The 20086-nt window shown below is 44.3% G+C and overlaps 2 protein-coding genes across 5 annotated transcripts in view; both read right to left on the reverse strand.

Moving 5' to 3' along the window:
* LOC115548578 (WD repeat-containing protein 87) overlaps nucleotides 1-3909 on the reverse strand; it is a 28364-nt gene extending 24455 nt beyond the window's left edge. The window contains exons 1-8 of the mRNA XM_030363323.1: nucleotides 3696-3909; nucleotides 3052-3126; nucleotides 2871-2894; nucleotides 2522-2599; nucleotides 1703-1771; nucleotides 1221-1265; nucleotides 1051-1107; nucleotides 861-932 (exon numbers count right to left, since the gene is read on the reverse strand). Of these exons, the coding sequence (XP_030219183.1) occupies nucleotides 861-932; nucleotides 1051-1107; nucleotides 1221-1265; nucleotides 1703-1771; nucleotides 2522-2599; nucleotides 2871-2894; nucleotides 3052-3105 (399 nt within the window). The 5' untranslated portion in view covers nucleotides 3106-3126; nucleotides 3696-3909. The remainder of the gene's footprint in view (nucleotides 1-860; nucleotides 933-1050; nucleotides 1108-1220; nucleotides 1266-1702; nucleotides 1772-2521; nucleotides 2600-2870; nucleotides 2895-3051; nucleotides 3127-3695) is intronic.
* Nucleotides 3910-4454: 545 nt separating this feature from the next.
* apol1 (apolipoprotein L, 1) lies at nucleotides 4455-20047 on the reverse strand. 4 transcript variants are annotated; one of them, XM_030364420.1, is made up of 40 exons: nucleotides 19747-20047; nucleotides 19533-19577; nucleotides 18459-18515; nucleotides 18206-18265; nucleotides 17738-17809; nucleotides 17336-17404; nucleotides 17179-17250; nucleotides 16930-16998; nucleotides 16519-16590; nucleotides 16319-16396; nucleotides 16166-16234; nucleotides 15989-16048; nucleotides 15710-15856; nucleotides 15373-15438; nucleotides 15211-15276; nucleotides 15028-15096; nucleotides 14876-14932; nucleotides 14466-14531; nucleotides 13903-13953; nucleotides 13722-13793; nucleotides 13240-13305; nucleotides 13056-13121; nucleotides 12873-12941; nucleotides 12721-12777; nucleotides 12406-12471; nucleotides 11946-12005; nucleotides 11683-11736; nucleotides 11498-11563; nucleotides 10835-10888; nucleotides 10514-10579; nucleotides 10233-10310; nucleotides 9711-9797; nucleotides 9332-9388; nucleotides 8855-8947; nucleotides 8333-8383; nucleotides 8077-8133; nucleotides 7150-7215; nucleotides 6978-7017; nucleotides 6764-6815; nucleotides 4455-6463 (listed from the first exon to the last, which is right to left on the reverse strand). In XM_030364420.1, the coding sequence occupies exons 1-40, from the start codon at nucleotides 19747-19749 to the stop codon at nucleotides 5458-5460; spliced, it is 3531 nt and encodes a 1176-aa protein (XP_030220280.1). In that variant the 5' UTR covers nucleotides 19750-20047; the 3' UTR covers nucleotides 4455-5457. The 4 variants fall into 4 exon arrangements, with proteins under 4 accessions (XP_030220280.1, XP_030220279.1, XP_030220278.1 ...); XM_030364419.1 differs by having other exon boundaries at nucleotides 4460-6463; nucleotides 11946-12008; nucleotides 13722-13790; nucleotides 19747-20046; XM_030364418.1 differs by having other exon boundaries at nucleotides 4460-6463; nucleotides 11946-12008; nucleotides 19747-20046.
* Between the last annotated feature and the right edge of the window lie 39 nt (nucleotides 20048-20086).

Genomic DNA, 20086 nt, shown 5'->3' on the forward strand with positions numbered 1-20086 from the left:
CAGCACCCTCTTATATCGTTGACGTTTATCATTTTTGAATATAGCTGAGAGCGTGATGGTTCCTCTTTAATCAACTAAAGGGCTGACGGCTTTGAAACCAAGTGGAAACCCAATGCAAACAGCAAGTGGTGGGTTCAAAGAGGGTCCACCACCAGTAGCTTCTAACCCTTTTCAGATCATCAGAAATGGTTCTGTACCTGCATAGATAGCTCTACGTGAAAACCCTTCAATGTTTCCATAAAGGAACTCTGTGAATCATAAAAGCAGATCAGACACACACACAAACATACAAACACTCCTTTATTCTACCAACTGCTACTTCTTACCGCTGGTAATGACAACTTCCGGTTTTCTGACGACTAGCGTGTGTGTGCGTGTGTGTCTGTGTTTGTGTGTTGCAGTGAATAAATATCCTTAAAAAGTAAAATAGAGAAGTATATTTTGAGTATGTATTTGCGACGTGGAAAAAACAGTTTTTGTACCCCTTATTATTCTCAGACTGTTCATTTCTGCCAAACCGCTTCAGCATGTTTCAAAAACGTTCTGTTTTTGTATCCTGTCGCTTTGAGGCCCCCCGCCCAAGAAGCCCAGTCTGCTGTGATTAGTCGAACGCTTTACGCGTCTGTCGGCAAATTCACACCCATGAGAAGTTGTAAACGTTTTGGGGAGCCGGGAGGCGCGGCTTCTGCGCTTCAGCTCCACCCACTGCACCGTCCGACGTCACACTAATACGGAAGTTACGTTTAGGCGCAAATAACTGTTTGGAAAGGTCGAAAAAAAGCATGACATCACCCCTTAAAATAACATTTCTTCTACGGATACATGTACGTTTACAAAAAGACCAATCCAAACAGACGTACCTGCTTCCCACTCTTCATGGAGGGGCCATCTTGGGCTTTATCTTGGGTCTCAGCGTTCTTACCCACGGCGCTCTGAGCAAAGCAGACCACCACTGACACTCAGTGACTCCCCCCTGACCATCTGGGGATCATTACTGCTATGGGAACACATGAAAAACAGATGTTGTGTTGGACGGAGGGAGAGGCTTACTGTAAAGGCAGGAGTCTTCTCCTTCTGGCTCTTATGAAATGCTCCAAGTTGGGATCTCTGGAATTTATGAAAAAGACAACAACAAATGATAACATATCAAACTCAAGGGAAGCTATGGAGGGAGAAGAGGGTTCACAGAAGACAAGCACCAAAGGAATCTGTTTTTATACCTGTTTTGAGTCTTCTGTGGGGGCTTGGTCTGTTATCTTAGCTTCCTGAGAAGATGCACAGAGAGATGGCAGATAGGTAAGTTGCTCACACACTGATCAGAGAACAAGTGCAACATTTGTTGTGCCCTTTGAGATTGTAACTGTAATAAAGGGCTATCCAACTCAAATGTACTTGAATTCAAATTGAATTGACTTCAGATTGAAGTGTGTGTGTGTGTGTGTGTGTGTGTGTGTGTGTGTGTGTGTGTGTGTGTGTGTGTGTGTGTGTGTGTGTGTGTGTGTGTGTGTGTGTGTGTGTGTGTGTGTGTGTGTGTGTGTGTGGGCCATTATCCCAAGCATTCTTCATCCCACCCCTATGGACAGATCATCCTTCACAACTTGTAGTGAAACTGAAAAACACAGCTAAAAAGGAACCATAACGACGACTCACAATACGTGAGTTGTATTGTGATTCAGAGTTTGAGTGTGTTGGGGTTTCGTACCCTCTCAGCCGGTCGGGGTGGAGCCACAGGTCTTTCTCCGGTCTCTGCCTGCACCGGGTTTCCATTACCCTGGTAGAAGGATTATACATAGTTTTATAGAATAATGTATTTATTTGTGTGTAAAGTTTATACTTTATTAATCTCAGAAGGGAACTAAAGGGATGAGAATGCGTATAGGTTAAAAAATACTGCTATTGACAGAGAGAAATTGTATGTTTTACTCATGTCCTTTACACGGTAGTTAGTTACCGTTAGTTATGGAGTAGCACCCACTTACATGCCTCGCCTACAAGCAGACACAGAACACTGACTTATGATGTCTATGAACATAAATGATGGGCACCCTAATAGAGCCCCCAATAAATGCCATCACCGACAACGTGTTCACACACACCCCGGAAGAACATCCAGCAGAAACCCTCGCTGCCTCGCTCCCCATTGGCATCACAATAGGAAATCCTTTAGATGCTACATGCCACAGTCCTAACTCTACCTAACCCCAATTCCTGAGGCCACTACCACATGATAGGTCGATATTTGACGGGGGCCAATATATTTCTGTGTCTTTTCAGACACAGGAAGAGGGCAGAACCGTGTGTCTGAATGGCCGATTGGGAAGCACTGATTGTATCCATCATGGAGCATGCCAAGATCAGCTCAGCAGTGAAAAATAGATGGGCTACAATTCTCCCAATGCTCTATACAACAAGATTGTCCGCACGCACACACACACACACACACACACACACACACACACACACACACACACACACACACACACACACACACACACACACACACACACACACACACACACACCTGTTCCTTGGCCATCTCTATCCTCCGGATGAGCTGCTGGGTCCGGCCCGGTTCGGTTGGGGGGGGCGCGGGAGCATCCTGCTGGGTGGGGGGGTGAACCAACACATTAGAGACCGTTTACAACCCCCCCCCCCCCACACACACACACACACACACACACACACACACACACACACACACCCCAACCCACCTCCACCACACAGCACTAGAGACATGGGTGCTTAGATGAATTAAAGATGGGAGTTTTGCGGTTTGTTTTGTGTTGTTGGATGGGATTCTGACATACTTCTGAATCACAGGAACACATTACTCCGATATGATCGATGTGTTGTGGTTGTTATTACTGTACCTTGGGCTTTAGGGATGGTTTTGGCTAACGGGAGGATAAGAGAACACGTCAGGAATGATTAAACGATCACACAACATTTGTGTTTAAAAGAGCAATTCCCCATGGCCATGTTATAATTATCACACAAGATGTATTGAAATGCATAATCGGGTCCACAAAAAGATAGCGTGAGTCCACTCACTGGCTGTGGTTTGGCAGTTTTTCTGACCTCTGGCTTCCTCATACACTGCTCCATATTAAACACCTCCTCAAATACCTGTTTATCCAGTAAAGAAGTCAGAAGTCATCAGAAAACACAAAGGGAAGTAGATTGGCTGGCCCATGAAAACGGTTTCATGGCCACGTCAACAAAGGTTTTACCAAGTAAGAAGGTCCACACATTATTTAAAATGACACTCAATCATTAAAAAAGAAATGTCTCAAGTGGATGTCAACAAAAGGTACAGGATTGACAATGTGTGCAGGGAAACTAAGAGCAACTTAACCGACATTCTACGAAACGGATGACATTTTACCTCTCTGATTAAATCAGACTAATGTCCTGACTAGTGTTTGTTCTCGTACATTTTGTGATATTATCGTTCATAAAAACAGCTTCGTCGCTAAGCCGTTCTCCACACAACATGTTGCTGCGCACGCATCCGTGTATCTCCTAACAAATCGAACGCTCATCATCCCGAGATTCCCCAGAACAATCTTCTGTGCGCTTAAACAAAACTTTACAATCGCTCAAGATAAAATCAACACATATCCATCGACAGTCAAGAAAAATACAGCTGGCTCCAAATGAATAGCTAGTACTGTAAAATGTGTTTTTTTTTTTACCTAGTTGCCGCAGGAGGAGAACATGAACCACATGCGAACTCTTTATGACTGTCTCCCTACAGGTAGTCTCCACCTGGGGACGGGGTGTGGTCCCGGGCCTGGTGAACAGTCGCACAACAGCTTATCCTGCATGTCTCTCTGACTCATGCTAGCCGGTTTCACAGCACAGGCGTCACAAACAATGACTGAACGTCCCTGTGTCCACGACTGTAATGAAGCAGAGATATTGCTTCAAGAAGTGGACAAGAATTAGGCCGATGGTGGATCATCAAAAGGATGGAGATACCCAGCAGCTTGTATCACGATATGAAATAGTTAACGAGTTAAATCATCAACATGAATCAGTGGAAACTGACATAGGCTATACAATGTTAAATAAAGATTTTTTTTTATTTGTCGCTCGAGTTTATTTCTGTTTTCACTCGAGCAGACCGAAAGCAACAAAAAGAATAACACGCATCCACACAAAGGTATTTAAAGACAGGGCAAATCCAGACTTGTCTCTACATATTTACAGCTCCTGCCCCACAAAGCTCGAGTTTCAAGCCAGCCTCGGCTACGCCTGTCGGGCTGATTGTGAAGGTAAACCTGTGGCGGAAGGACATAATTAGAACGACCGTATCGGTCCCATGCAGAAGCCTATGCAAATAAAGATTCAAAGTCAACATGAAGCATGTGTAAATAACAGTCAGAAGGAAATGTATTGTTTGATGACTGTGTGCAGCGTTCAAACCAGTATTTTTTTCATTTGACACATTGAAACGTAGATATTATTTTTTATTCCTGGAAATGTATAAACAATAAATACATTACATACAGTGACCTTTCACGTGTTTTACATCAAGACCAAAATAGTTAAATGCAGTCCTCAATGAGAATGATATAGATAATGGATATTTAGATTGCTGTTATTGATCATAAGTAGTACTTCATTAAAGAGTACTGCTCTTTTAACAGGCTGGTCTCTTTTTCAAAGTTCATGAAGGGAAATCAGCTAAATCTTCTGTGAAGGAAGTGGGAGATGTCTTGTTTCTTTTATGTTCTGTACAGTGTTTAGAAAAGGTGCACAGTGTTGAAGTGTGTTTTGGAGTGAATACAGGGAGGTACCATCATGGATACTGACAGTCATTTGTCCTTCATATCAAGCATGGATGATTTTCTTGCATAGCAGTTTTGACACCAACAAAAGATCTACAATTATTAATATGTTCACGTTTTATTATAAATATATCAAAGACATAAATAATGAAGGCGCTACACCCAGTACAAATACTCCATTAGAGGTTCGTAAATAAAATATAAACTAGATACCCATAGACCCGTTAAAAGTAAATTTCTTTGCAAAGTAGTTAGCAGCATACAAGGTCAAAGTCGAAACCTTACGTCACAAAGTATAAAACACATTTGATCTAAAATCCATATTTGCATGGTCCATATTTAAAAAAAGAAGGTTAAATTTCCATAAACAATCATCAAAACAATTAAGGCTTGGATGACGTCCCAATAGGCAAGACTCCAGACTCTAGTTGCTCATCTTCTTATTGCATATCCGGCCTCAGCTATGCTGACAGTATTATTGGCATATCTTCACAAGGCGCAAGCAGGTTCGAGCGTTAAACCACCTAAAGTAAAACCCACTTACCAAAACGATGGTCATTCAAATGTTTAAAGTGTCCTAATGAAAATCTTGAAGAATGAAGTCAATGAAGAACTTAAATGCATCCATTAATGTAATAATGTGAGGTTCGGGAAGTTCTGGAAGTCAAACATACTCCCTGCTCTCGTAATCCTTTTTGATCGCCTTTTTGATCCGGTCGATTTCATCTTCTTCCGAATCCTCGTCCGGTTTCTCCTCGTCCGGTTTCTTCTTCTCCTCCTCCTCGTCCGGTTTCCTCTCCTCCTCCTCCTCCCCCCCCTCGGGTTTGTTCAGATCCCGGACGGCCTCGGGGTCCTCGTGGCTGGCGGTGGACTGCAGCTCGTCCCGGATCCCGTTCAGCTCCACCAGTCCCTCGTGGAGCTGGACCGCCACCTCCCGGATCTTGGCGGCAAACTCCGACTTGGCGCCCTTCTTGAGCTCCTTGGAGTCCTTGGCCACAAAGTAGATGTCCATGCCCACGAAGAGCCCGGTGAGCACGCCCGTGGCCATGCTGGCGATCTGCACCGCCCGGGCGGCCGTGCTGCCCGCCACGTTGGCGATCTGCACCACGCGCATGATCTCGTTGGCGTTGATGAGGATGGCCTTGCCCAGCATGGCGCCGTCCTCGTAGATGTTGTTCAGCGCCGGGAAGTCGCGGTTGTAGGCGTGCTTGCGCATCTTGAGCAGGTCGAACCGGCGCAGGTTCTCGATCCCCTGCTTGATGAAGGTCATGCACTTGTTGATGTCGGCCATCTTCTCCTGGTAGTCCTCCACGATCTTCTCCACCTTCTTGCGGTCCAGCGAGTTGTTGACCTGGTTGGAGATGCCGGCGCCGGCCGAGGTGAGGCCGCCCGCCGTGGCCACGCCCAGCCCCACCGCCGTGATGATCAGCGACGTCCCGAAGGTGACGGGCGCCAGGGCCAGCCCGGCGATGGTGGCCACGCCCCCCAGCGCGCTGGTGGAGCCGCCCGTGATCTGGGCGATCTTGGTCTTCTTGTTGAAGCGGTCCAGGTTGTCGGCGATGGCGTTGAGGTCCAGGACGTGCTGCCACAGGCTCTCGGCGCGCTCCGTGAACAGCTTGTTGAACACCCGGATGCCCCTCTGCACCTTCTCCGCCGTCAGCGCGAACGCCCTGCGGGGAGAGAGAGGTCACGGTCGTCATGGCACCGGCCCCAGCGGTCAGTGTATCAGAGAGAGCTAAAGATCTGTCTTTAAATGGAATCGATGACTGAGGAGGAAAACAATGGATTTGAAAAACAAACCGTTGTTTTCCTATGAGAGGAGCTGCAGCAGTCTCCTCAAACTATAGACTTCTATCGACAAACTAATTATAGAGATAATGTAGCTTTTGTTGTCGTTCCCATTAGGGGTTTGAGAGACCTACCACACACACACGCACACAGTCACACACACACACAGAGTCCTGTCTTACTTGGCTTCTTCCTTCTCCGTCATGTCATCCTCTTTGGGCATGTCCTCCCATTCTGAATAAACACAGCAGAGGAAAGACAACAGGAAATCAGGACAATTTTAAAAATGTTTTTTTATTATGTGGTCAACAAGATGATTTAGTGACGTCTTAGGTCACCTTAGTAATGATGTTTAATAGGTGTGTGTGTGTGTGTGTGTGTGTGTGTGTGTCTTACGTTCCACCGTGCTCCACCATTCCATGAGACCCTCCACGTCCTTCAAGAGAAGGCAAAGATTAACCGTCAGAACTATATCACTGCTGTATAACTCAGATAACCTCAGAAAACCTCGTCCCAAAGTTTCCAAAGCCACATATTCATATTTCTGACACGTTCCCATCACACACACCTGATCATTCGATTCGTCTGGACCGATCCGGAAGTCTTCCAGGCGGTCAAACAGAGACCTTTCATTCTAACGACAAAAATGACAAAAAAAAAATTAATTTTCCTAAAATATTGTGATTGAATTTATTTTCCTTCCCAGTATTTACAAATAATATTATATACATTACATTAGATCAGATTTGGGTTGTGTATTGTAAGAGAAGGAGAGAAAAATAGAAAGTTGAAAGAGATAAAGAGTAAAAGTTGTTTTAGCGCCAACATAAGCCCAGCTTTTGTGTATTTATTTTGTACAAAAGCAGAGGAGGGTGTGGAGAAACACGAAGCAGAACAAGACTGGTGGGAAACACAGTGACTGATTGTCTCTAAGAGCACAATGCCGGTAGGTCGACGTCTGATGGCAGAGCGTGATCGGTTTTCAGGGAGCGGCCGCACACGACAGCCCGGTAGGATCCAAGTTACAGCCAAGGCTTACGAAGGAGCAATAATTTGTGTGCGAGTTATTTGTGCGTGTGTGCATATGTATTTGCGCATGCGTGCGTGCGTGTGTGTACATCCGACAGCTACAGGGACTACCTAGACGCATACTTAGGAATCCTGTGCACAGCATGCAAAGTAGCCAGACACAACGTCACTAGAGTCACTGAGCTTGGCTTTCTTCCCCTAACCTCCAGAACTTCCGCATTTGGCTAAGGATCTGTATCTAAGCTACTTGGATGGCTCTGGATATCACACAATGTGAGAAAATATATCATTCATGTATAAAAAGAAAAGAGTAAAAGTGGTTAATCAGTCCGTGTAAGACACAGATACCCCTCCCCCACACACTATTTCGTTCCACAGAAGAATGACAATAGGGAGTTGGGTTACTTCTTCAAACTAAACATAGGGCAGGTATTTCCCGTTGCACACAAAGCAAGCGTTTCCCTACCCCAGGTGCATTGTCAGTCGCAGTCGGCTCATCCTGTGGGTTCTTCTTTGGTCGAACCTAGGCACACACACACACACACACACACACACACACACACACACACACACACACACACACACACACACACACACACACACACACACACACACACACACACACACACACACACACACACACACACACAATGTTGATCACCATTCAGAAATGTGTTGGTTTTGAAGAGTTAACTCAAACACAGGTGTCACATGAGTCTTACCTTGACCCGGGGTAGGAAGGGATTGTGCTTCTTCGTTTTCTTGGGTTTGGTCTGAATGGCGACAGGCAAAGAAGAGATTGCATTTCTTATACGAGAGGTATTGCTGTGAAGGACCATGTTAGTCATGTTTGTGATGGGCACTGGAAACTATCACAACAAGATTCATTGTAATATACTGCTCATCACAACACCCTATCTCATGAATATTCAGCCAGATGATTTGAAACTCTCAATCTATACAGTGTGAAAGAACGACCAATCCAACACAGCTTGACAATTATTAGCCAATGGAAATACACTTAGACACGGATGAGGGCGGGACAGAATGCCTTAATGTCAATGTTCACAGCCGAGCAATGAAATACGTTTGCAAACATCAACAGACATGCTTCTTAAGGATGGATTTACTTGGTGTCGTTATGGAAACTATTTTTCCTAAACGACGACAAAACTCTCCCGTCTCCAAATAACGAGGTTAGGAGGTGTGTGCACCGTCATGGAGCGAGAGGTTCCAGTACACACCCCCACTTCCTGCCCGTTGCCTTCCTCCACCGCAATCCCTTCTTCTGTGTTCAAGGGCTCGTCTTCGTTCAGGCCTTCATCGTCCGATGGGGCCTAAGAGAGAGGGGAGACACCATGATGCATTCCTTGAATATGACTCAAAGACAACCGCACCTAATAAGAAAACATTAGCGTCAACGGGGTGTGGAAGCCAAAGTTGTCTTTTTAGATGCTTTTTAGGTGGGGTTTGTAGGTGCTTTTTAGGTGGGGTTTTTAGATGCTCTTTAGGTGGGGTTCTCTTGGTGAAAGTTAGCCGACAAGTAGAGTGACGTCACCCGGCACCAATTATAACCGAACAAGGAGAGTGATCACATGACCCATGCTTCAACAGAGCCTGAGTGGGTGATTGGTTCAGCGCTGTTCTTCTCACTACGTTTATAAAGAATAAAAGATCCGGCAACAATTTCAGGAAGTATGAACAAATGGGGTGAAACGTACCTGGTCAGAAACACGTGGCATAAACGGATTGTGGCGCTTTGGTTTTTTCATCTTGGCCTGAAAATAAATAGATCACATGACATCAATGCATCTCCCAAAGTAATACGGGGTCACCTGACCGAATCACAGAAGGTTCAATAAACACAAGAGAAGCATGTATTTTGGCAAGCCAAAAAAAACCTCCCAAGCAATACGTCAGAGAGCCTAACATCCATTTGCATGTCATTGGAATGGAAGCGATACAGGGAAGTAGAAGGGGTAGCAGTGGTCAGAGTCGCAGCAGCATGTGAAATGGTTTCCAGTACACCTGGACAACCATATCTTGTTAGAAAACGTACTCTAAATTATGAAAAAGTTGCGTCCGGTGAGAATGACTCACTGCTTTGGTGCCCGACGATTTGGCGTCCTCACCCCCGACAGAGCGTCCTTCTTCACGGTCGGTCAGTACCTCATCATCTGATTGGTTCTGAATAAGAAAACATAAAAGTTTTACTTAAAACAATACAGGTCTAATGGACAAGATATCGATTGGGAGGAATCCTTCAAATGACAACTGTTGATATAGACAGACAGTCTGTGGGTGAGTGAGTTCAATATTTACTTGTTTTTTTTATAGGTCTATGTGTATGATTGATATTGTATGCTGTCTTATGCCTATAGGACTATGTGTATGATTGTTGTCTTGAGTTTTGCCTGCTTAAATTGACGCATGAGGGACGGTAAAGTATTTGAATTTCAAAAGAACCCAATGCATAGCAAGTGCTTCAGAGGAAGCCCTCAATAAAAGTGAAGCACCACAAAACAAACGCAACGTTTGTCCTTACTCAGTCAGTCAGTCAGTCAGTCAGTCAGTCAGTCAGTCAGTCAGTCAGTCAGTCAGTCTGTCTGTCTTCCTTCCTACCTCCTTGGCTGGTTTCACGGGGCCGGACTTCGCTCCGGATCGGTCCATTCTCTCCCGGGGGTAGGGACCGCTCTTGACCTGTGAGCCGACAGACAAATCCCGACAGCTGGGTTACACACAGTGGCTGAGCTGGCCAGGGGGCAGCTACGGTGGCTCAGTGGGTCCAAAATCAGAGAGCTCAGTGCAGAGGGAGGCTTCCTGTCGACGGTCTCACTGGGTGTGAGAGTGGGAGGGGGAGAGTGAGTCACCTATGATGCAAATAATGCAAATAATAGACTGACCAGTTTTGATTTCTCTTCTCCTTGCTGTTCCACTTCCTTGTTGTTCTCTGCTTGGCCAACGTCCTTCTGCACAGAGGACACATTGCGTTACCCAACTGTTAGCTCCCGCGGCGGTGACTAGCACGAGATGCCTGGTCCATGTCACTTTCTGTTTGATTTCACAACCACCGGGAAAAAAAAAGAATCCAACACTGACCAGTGCTATAGTAGCAGGGAAGCACCACCACACTATCGAACGTGAAAAGAGGGAACCACCATTGAACAACCTTGAACTGTATTAGCCCTAATACACCAACAGACTAATACAGCAACAGTGTTTACTTTAGTTGCCGAACGGAATGGATTCATCATCGCCATGGCACCCGCCACGGAGCTCTACAAGGGAATCAGTGCATTGTTTTGGTGTTATTCAAAAGTATTTTCTGAAGCCTTTTGTGTTTATAGTTTCTTCTTATGATTCAGAAATAGACAGCAAGGAAGGTTTCCCTCAACAGCTGAGCCAGCCCCGGGCTCCACCATCCCAGCCTAGTGGTGGGCTAGTGGGAGTATGCGCTCGTCATGATTTTAACTCACTTCCTTGTAGGTCTGTGCCTGACAATGAACTAATGCGTACATTTTATCACAAAAAAAATTACACTTACACATCATTGTCGTCTATCATTGCGTTATACAAGATAGTATACCATTGAAACAGTAGCATTTTACCAACTAACATTATGCTATTACCATAATAAATGTTTATTCTTTATTTCATACATAAAAATAATACATTTAATAAGGTTCGGTTATTATCTTTTAAATAAAAAAAAGTAAATACACCAGCTGACTATGGAAACTTCTAGAATCCCCGCCACACACACACACACACACACACACACACACACACACACACACACACACACACACACACACACACACACACACACACACACACACACACACACACACACACACACACACACACACACACACACACACACACACCTGTTTGTTGCTGGAGGTCTTCTCGTCAGCGGTCGGCTCCTCGTCAGAACCGGGGTGCTTGTAGTGCTGTCAAAAGAGGAAACTGTTTTGTACTGTTTGGTGTCCTATCATTTTAGCTAACCAATAATAACATCAACAACAGCAGCAACAGCAACAACAGCGAACACAACAAGCGGGTTTCTCACCTTGTTGGCGAAGTAGAACGGATTGAGGTTCATCATGGCACCTGTGAGCTTATTCTGAAATCAAACAACGGGGTTGAATTGGGCCTTATTCCCCTAGCTGCCATCTTGGCTCTAAGTGCTACCTGGACGGGTGAGCGGAATGTGGAACGTAACCAAGATGGCCGCCGGCTGAGTAAGGCCCATGGGGACAAACGAGATTCTAAGCAGTAACTTGAACACTGGTACTGGTTATTGTTTTGCAGAGAGAAGGTAGAGTTACAAACCTGTTTGTGACCAGATTGAGGGTCTGTAGTTTCCTCTTCACTATCAGAGTTTGAGCTGTTCTGCTGCAAGATGCACCCAAACAAATATCATAGGTTACATTATTAGAATGAGTAAACTAACATTATTTAAGTAATGTGAGTGTTACTGTAGTAATACAAAATCAACAAACTATAAGTGGGATAATATGAATTGAATGTTATATACGACAAATAAACAATAAATACTACTATTCATTAATATTATCAGTAACGGGTAATTGTATAAGTATAAACTTATGTAGTGCTATTTGGTCCTTTTTATCTTAAAACTGCTTCACTGCTTTAGAGAGTAAAAGGTATCAAACTCTTCAAACCGGCCCGGTTGATGGCTGGTTTAAGCAGCCTGACCAGTCAGCCAGAGTCGGCTCAGGTGAGGGTGCTTAAACCAGCCGTCAACCACACACAATCCACGGAGGGATACCTTAGCAGTCTTCTCTCTGAGCCTGTCAGAGCTGGCCGACAGCTCAGAGTCTGCGGTCAGGTCCTCCTGTAGAAGAAAATAATAGAAACGACTATCAGTTAGATTCACACCAATACTTGACTCCAGCAGTTCTAGCATGGTCTAGCTGAACTTCTGGGGGGAGACGGAGATATTTTATTGAAGGAAACTAATTTGGAGGGAAGAGAGTTTGATGAGTGCATTTCTACAGTGGCTAGTCTACAAGGTGTTGATCTGAAGCCTTTACAGATCCATAATAGTTTACTAATGCTAGCGGAGTTTGCTAAAAACACTTACCCGAGACTTGGTCATCTTGTTCTTTTTAAACACCCCACCAAACAGCCCCCCTTTCTCCTGGAGGAAAGAAACAGATCCAGATGTTATCTGGGACCTTCTCTTACTTCTGTCCACCAGTGGTTTGTTAGCCTGATGTGTACGGCTCTGCTCACCTTGCCCTCTTTCCCCTCCGAGAGATTATCAACGCTGCCCTTCAAGTCCCCGGACGCAGACAGATCCTCCTGGGGGGGAACGATGTCCAGCGAGTTAATATTCATTGGGATTGAATATATGCAGAGTATGTGCATAATATAAGAAGAGCCTGGAGACAAGAACGCCACGCGGCAAAACCACACCTCAGCCTGGTCGTTGGCGCCTTTGGTCCAGCCTTTAAACATCCCGCCAAACTTACTGCCCTTCTCCTGAAGGAAAAGAGGGTCAAATGGGAGTTAAGTCGCCATGTATCAAAGTCTTTGGACATTCCATGTCCTAGAGTTCCTCATTTCCTTCCAAAGGAGAGCGAGCCATGCTAACATTTACCTTAGCGCAGTCAGCTGACAAACTGTCATTGCTGTTACTCAAATCTCCATCCAATGAAAGACGATCCTGAAACACATCAACAAGGTTGGGTCATTTGTCCTTTGTCCTGTCCTTTCATACTTTTGACAGGTTTGCGGGACAGAGATTGTAGGGGTTGGACATGTTTATTCATAGACACAAAAAACTGAGGAACAAATTCAGATAATAATCAATAACAATAAAGCCAGTTGAGGGTAAATTATGTAAAGGTCTCAAACGATATAACCCCCCCCCCCCTCCCAAACCAACAGCCCGCATGTCACAGTGACTATATAGTACTCTGAACGCTGAAATCACCTTGCAGTTGGAAACCATATCTGAACACAACAACTTTGACGTTGAGTATTGGCCTATCGGGGCCTTCTAGAGTTGGCCGACATGCACTTGCCATGAGGCCTTGTCCCGTATCCCACGAGGTCATGATAAAGAGGGACTGCCTTTACCTGCTTTCTGGCTCGGGTTTCCTCTGCACGCAGCGCGTCACTGGAATCAGCAGGCTGCTCGCTCTTCTCCTGCTGGAACACAGAACACGTGACCTCAGGAGAAACCACGTGCGCCATGGAATTTATGTGTTTGACCTTTGTGAAAACAAAAAGGTCCCCCCCCCCCAGGGCCGACAGTTACCCAGGCGGAGGACTGGAATGGACTCTTCAGGATCTTGCCCATAACACCGCCCTACAGCCGAACGTAACGAGCACCGCAAACGGTTATGACATCTCCCCTCAGAAACACAGTTCCAACAACACAACTAAAACAAGTTGTATTCATGTTATATAATTATCAGATCTGATATTGTATTTATATGATGTTCATACTTTCTAGAAAAGCTTTCTATCTATTTCCTTCTTTGCAGTGTCTGTTATTTGTTTGCAATGTAGAGGAAGTCTGTAACATGACATCGCCATCAATGAATGCCGCTCTGTGTTATTTTAATGTCATTAATTAATATGCATGACATACACCTGAAACTCCCCTGAAGCAACGGGTTGCAGAATATGACTCATTCGTTGTTTTTGTGTCACATGACCAAAGTAGGACAAGGGTGTGGTGTGTGTGTGTGTGCGGTTCAGGGCTGGTTTAAGCAGCCTGACCAGTCAGCCAGCCCCGGAGCCTCCTCAGTCTGAGTCGGGTCAGGTGAGGGTGCTTAAACCAGCCGTCAACCACACACACAATCCACGAAGGTTTACCTTGGAAGTCTTCTCTGCGAGATTGTCAGTGCTGGCGGACAGCTCAGAGTCTGCGGTCAGGTCCTCCTGAAGAAGAAAAGCCATGTTTGAAATAGAAACAACTCAGTTTGAGTCATACTAATGTCGGATGCAGCAGTTTTATCATGTTCCAGCAGAACTTCTGGGGGGAGGCGGCACGGAGCCTGGGCTGGATCATGAAACTGAAGGGGCGTGGTTACAACGTGTTTCCTGTATCGTTTGGGCGAACTAATAAAGCTTTCAGGAGAGGACTTAAAGGAGTGAGTTGCTAATCTGCCCAGGGTTGATTCAAAACCTTTACAGAACCTTTTATACAGTTTACTACTGCTGGCTGAGTTTGTGTTCACATATTAAGCAGAGAAAATGTGAAAATATATAAATACTTTGCTTACCACGGACTGGGTCCTCTTGTTCTTTTTAAACACCCCACTAAACAGCCCTCCTTTCTCCTGGAGGAAAGAAACAGATCCAGATGTTATCTGGGACCTTCTCTTACTTCGGTCCACCAGTGGTTTGTTAGCCTGATGTGTACGGCTCTGCTCGCCTTGCCCTCTTTCCCCTCCGAGAGATTATCAACGCTTCCCTTCAAGTCCCCGGACGCAGACAGATCCTCCTGGGGGGAAACGATGTCCAGCGAGTTAATATTCATTTGGATTGAATATATGCAGAGTATGTGCATAATATAAGAAGAGCCTGGAGACAAGAACGCCACGCGGCAAAACCACACCTCAGCCTGGTCGTTGGCGCCTTTGGTCCAGCCTTTAAACATCCCGCCAAACTTACTGCCCTTCTCCTGAAGGAAAAGAGTTCAAATGGGAGTTAAGTTGTTATGTTTCGTGTGATTTTTGATTAACTGACAAAGCTGAGCTAAAAACATGCTAACATTTACCTTAGTGTTGTCAGCTGACAAACTGTCATTGCTGTTACTCAAATCTCCATCCAATGAAAGATGATCCTGCAACACATCAACAAGGTTTGGTCATTTGTCCTTTGCTAAGAAACAACACCATGATTTAATATTTTTGTTTTTAGTTTTGAAGGAGCAAGATTTTAGAGGTTGGACAACATTAGTCATACACAAAAAACTGAAGGACAAATTCATCCAATAATCCATAACATTAAATCCAGTTGATTAATTAAAAGATTTGACCGCAAATCAGACCAAGGGCCTATTTAATGTCAAACGTAGTCATGCAGAATATATATTAGGTAACCTAAAGTAGTACCTGGGACTCTGTTCGTCTGTGACCTGGTTTAGGGGTTTGTTTGAGAATCCCTCCAAAAAATCCAGTTTTCTCCTTGGGGGTCTTCTTGTTGTTGTTTAAGCTGTCGTTACTGGCTGAAAGATCACCGCTCTGGACAGAGAGGCGGGCCTAGAAGAATGATGACAGTTAAAAAATGGCTGTTGGTAAGCTTTGAGTTGTAAAGCCTTTAATCCATTTTATTGAGGAATTGACTCATTATAATACGATATACCATTTTTGTGTCACTAGGATTTGGGTTACCTTGGAAATCCCCTCTGAGAGATTGTCACTGCTGACGGACAGATCTGAGGTCAGGTCCTCCTGGAGCAGAGAAAACAAACACTGATGAACCACTGAACCAGGAGGTGACAAAGGGCCGAACTCTGAAACAACCACAATACAAACTGCACCCTGGCATCGTGGACTGGCAGCACCTACCCGCGACTGAGACCGGGCGAACAGGGACTTTGGTTTTTTAAACACTCCACCAAACATCCCGCCCTTCTCCTGCAGAAATAATTAATTACAAACGTTTAAACGCAAATTAAAACCATTGTATTAAGTCGGTCAAGCAAATCTGTTGGCGCTCACTTTGCTGTCCTTGCCCTCGGAGAGATTATCGGAGCTCCCAGACTTTTGGCTAGATACGTCAGAAACAGACAGGTCCTCCTGTGAAGAACACATTCCCATCGAGTTGTTATTCATTCATCGTTTCCATGGTTATATTTATCGCAGAGTATGTGTGCATAGTATCCATGGAAACAGCACTGCCCCTATACAGTGACCCTCACCTGCGACGCGCTGTTGGCTTCTTTGGTCCAGTTGGACTTTTTAAACATGGCACCAAACTTGCTGCCCTTCTCCTGAGAAAAAAAAGATTGAGGGATCACATGTGAATAAAATGCAAGTTTGAATGGGTGCAGTGTTACCCTCCAAAACCTCCATTTACGATCATTCCCCTCTCCCACCCACAGTCTGACTGGGTGGGACTGTGGCTATGGAACGAGCTGGAAATGCTGACCCTCCTAGAATAGAACAACTGCCTTGACCGAGCATAACACTGCATTATTACACGGCTTTGTCCAATTTTCAGTACGCTGCTATGAATGACTGTTGCTATGGATGTACACGCACGCACGCGCGCACGCGCACACGCACACGCACACACACACACACACACACACACACACACACACACACACCTTGGGGTTGTTGTTCTCTGACAGACTGTCACTGCTGCCATTCAAATCCCCGTCCATTGAGAAATTGTCCTACAAACAAATAAGCATGATTATATTTTTTTTTTTCGATTCTTACAATAACATGAGGGCCCACATTCTGAGCATTGGGTGGCCTGTGGTCACAATCAAACCCCCAACCCTGGCAGTGTTAAAGCCACATTATGATAAAGAGTAAAAATATATACAATGTCCAACCTATGGGTATAATACCTGGGATTCTGAACGACTGTGACCTGGTTTTGGGCTTCGTTTCAGAATTCCCCCAATCACTCCCGTTTTCTCCTAGATATAGGGGTCACAAAATAAGTAATTCTCAATGAACAGATAAGAACCTCGGACAAGCAAATAAGAGGTAAGGTAAGCTCACCTTGGATGGGTTTTTGTTCAGGCTGTCACTACTGGATGAGAGCTCCCGGCTTGGGACCGGGAGGCTGGCCTGGAAGAACGATATCGGCACGTTAATACTTGATACGGAGCTTATAGTACACTAAAATGGGCTGTAAAAGAGACCCCCCCCCCCCCCCACACACACACACTCCCTTTTGCAGCATTTGTATATTAGCCAGCAACCTCTGGAGGTCACATTAAGCTAATTGTGTTGTCAATGAATTAAAGAAAAAAAAGGGCAAGATGTAGGCAAAATCGAATTTAAATTCAGTTTAAGCTATATATTTCCCTCTGGTCAGTCTATTCGGATAAAATGACTCAAAGGACCCAGATGCTATCTTTACGAATACAAAGAAGGTAGGTTTGAGGTAATCAGACACACCTGTACAGGTGTCTCTTCCCTCACTGACTTGGTGCTTTTCCCCAGAACTCCTTTAAACACGCCCCCTTTCTCCTGCAACAGAGACATAAAGATCCAATCAAGCCTAAGCAATATTCATTTGTCACTGATTAAAATCACTTAACATTTTCCTTGATACCGTTAAAGGGAATGGTTTAAGCTTTACGGTTTTACTCAGAAATTATGAAAATGACAACCAATACAGACAACCAAATACATCTACTGAATTAATTTATAAAGCTTCCCAATCTCAAACTGCATTATTTTAAATTTCTAATCCCATAATATTGTGTTTGTTCACTGATCAGCATTCATTGATATTCTAGGCAGTTTTTCTGAATTTTCTTCAAATGGATATTCAGGCCTAAATATTGGGTCATAAGGCGACAAAACAGTTGTGAACCATTGTAGCAAAGCCTGGCCATGCATTTTGCTTCCTCCATAGCTCACCTTTGTGTTATCGTTCAGACCGCCACTGCTGTTTGAACCCTCAATGTCAACCAAGTTGCACTGCAAAATCAAAACAGGGAGCATGGAATTAAATGTATAACATTTTAGCTCAAACTCAAAGAAATCTAGTAGCCACATTCAAGTGAAGTTTACTCAAAACGTCTTAAAAGGTTGAATGATATTTAAAATCTGATTTTTAAACCAGCATTCATTCAAGAATAAAATGCATGAATTTGATTAGAAACTAACGTACCGTTGGCTCCCGTTTGGAGGACTTTTTGAGCATTCCACCAAATCGTGCAGCTATTTCCTGGAGGAAGAATGCCGTTTGTCAGCTTTTATACTATTAAGGCCTCTCAAAAAAGCCAAAAGCAAAACAACTTTAGACAAGAGACTGGGAAGTTTTTTCAAGCGGGATCCCACCTGGTATGCAAATAGATATTTTGGATAAAATAATACAATGCAAAAGGTTTGGAAGGTCTCATAAAAACATATTTTATACAAATAGCCTAATGATTTGTAGCCACAAGAAAAATACTGCTAATGATTTAATCTTGTAAGACATGCTTTCGTTTGCTGAGACTTTGATATTAAGGGTTGATGTTGAGTGGGTTAATACGCAAGACGTCCCAGGCCTATTTTAGGGAGTTTGTCAAACATATGTTGAGAGCAGCCAACTCATAGCAAGTTCACCGACCGCTTTAAAAACAGGAGATCCGGCCCGTCACTTAAGTTTCAAGAGTTTTATTTATTTATCTCACACACATACTAAAGTTCTAACAAACTGTTTCCATGCCATGCCTCATTTCCCTACAGAACCGTTTTTCTACTGTTCTGTCACCACTATTATGAGAGTAAACAAAGTGTTGTGTACACACAATGGTTAAGGTTGTTCCTGCTTTATTTACATGCTGCAGTCACCCTAGCATATCAAGGCCTTTAGACCATGGGCTTCCACTTCAACAAGTGTCCTCACAATTATTACTGTGTCCTTTTGCAGACTAAAAGACCTCCTAGCTAGAGTCACCCATCTCTTGTTCAGGCAGTAGCCTAATGACTGAGCACCATATTTTATCTACATGGTCAGAGTAGGCTAATGGAACAGCACATAAAGATAGAATGCAGTCTTGGAACTAATGGCTACTAAAAAAAAAAGTACATTACAGAACATTAGTCATTAATGATAGGTACTTGCATGTTCAATTTGCGCATTATTGCTATTAAATGTGGGAATTTCTACACATTAAATATGTATGTAGAGTAAGAGGACAACAAAACAGAAGAAACAGTAGACCCACAACCCCAGTCGAAACCTTACAATACTTACAGAGACACTTTCTTCACATTCTAAATCCAGATTATTGTACTGTTCCTGTAATACAGAAATAATTAGAGTTTAATAAAACAAATAACAAAAACAAGTTCATCAGCTGGACACCGCTCGACTCGCATTGCCAGCAACTAAATCCGTTCAGAAGCACCTCGACAATTAAACATGAATTGATAAACGTGACGATGTTATGTCATATGTGATAGTTTACCATCTCTGCCCTCGTTGTATCCTGGTTGTGTCGATACAACGCCTCTTATGTTCAGACGCCCAAGGAGACGGCTAAACCCCCTGTTTCACGTTATTGTTTCCAAACTTCGCTGAACCTCCTCTGAAGGTTGACGTCGGCTCGGTTCTCAGAGAGATCCCATGCGGAATTGGTCCGGAAACCAATAGATTCGTCCACCGATCGCGTCCGACTTCACGGGGCTTTGGTTAACCTTCGCTGTGATCTGCGAGTTTCTGTGTAAAATAGTTGTTCACCTGAGAGTCCAAGGAGAGGGCGTGGCCACAGCTCTCGTTCGTGACAGTGCAGCGAGTGAACGGTGTTT

The sequence above is a fragment of the Gadus morhua genome, chromosome 8, assembly GCF_902167405.1.
Source record: "Gadus morhua chromosome 8, gadMor3.0, whole genome shotgun sequence".
Classification (NCBI taxonomy): domain Eukaryota; kingdom Metazoa; phylum Chordata; class Actinopteri; order Gadiformes; family Gadidae; genus Gadus; species Gadus morhua.

Coding starts and splice junctions, on each gene's coding strand:
- apol1 (XM_030364418.1), bottom strand. Junction 16,049..16,165: donor TCGCCCGGTCTCAGTCGCGG/GTAGGTGCTGCC, acceptor TCTCTGCTCCAG/GAGGACCTGACCTCAGATCT. Junction 7,216..8,076: donor CGACTGACAATGCACCTGGG/GTAGGGAAACGC, acceptor TTTTGTCGTTAG/AATGAAAGGTCTCTGTTTGA.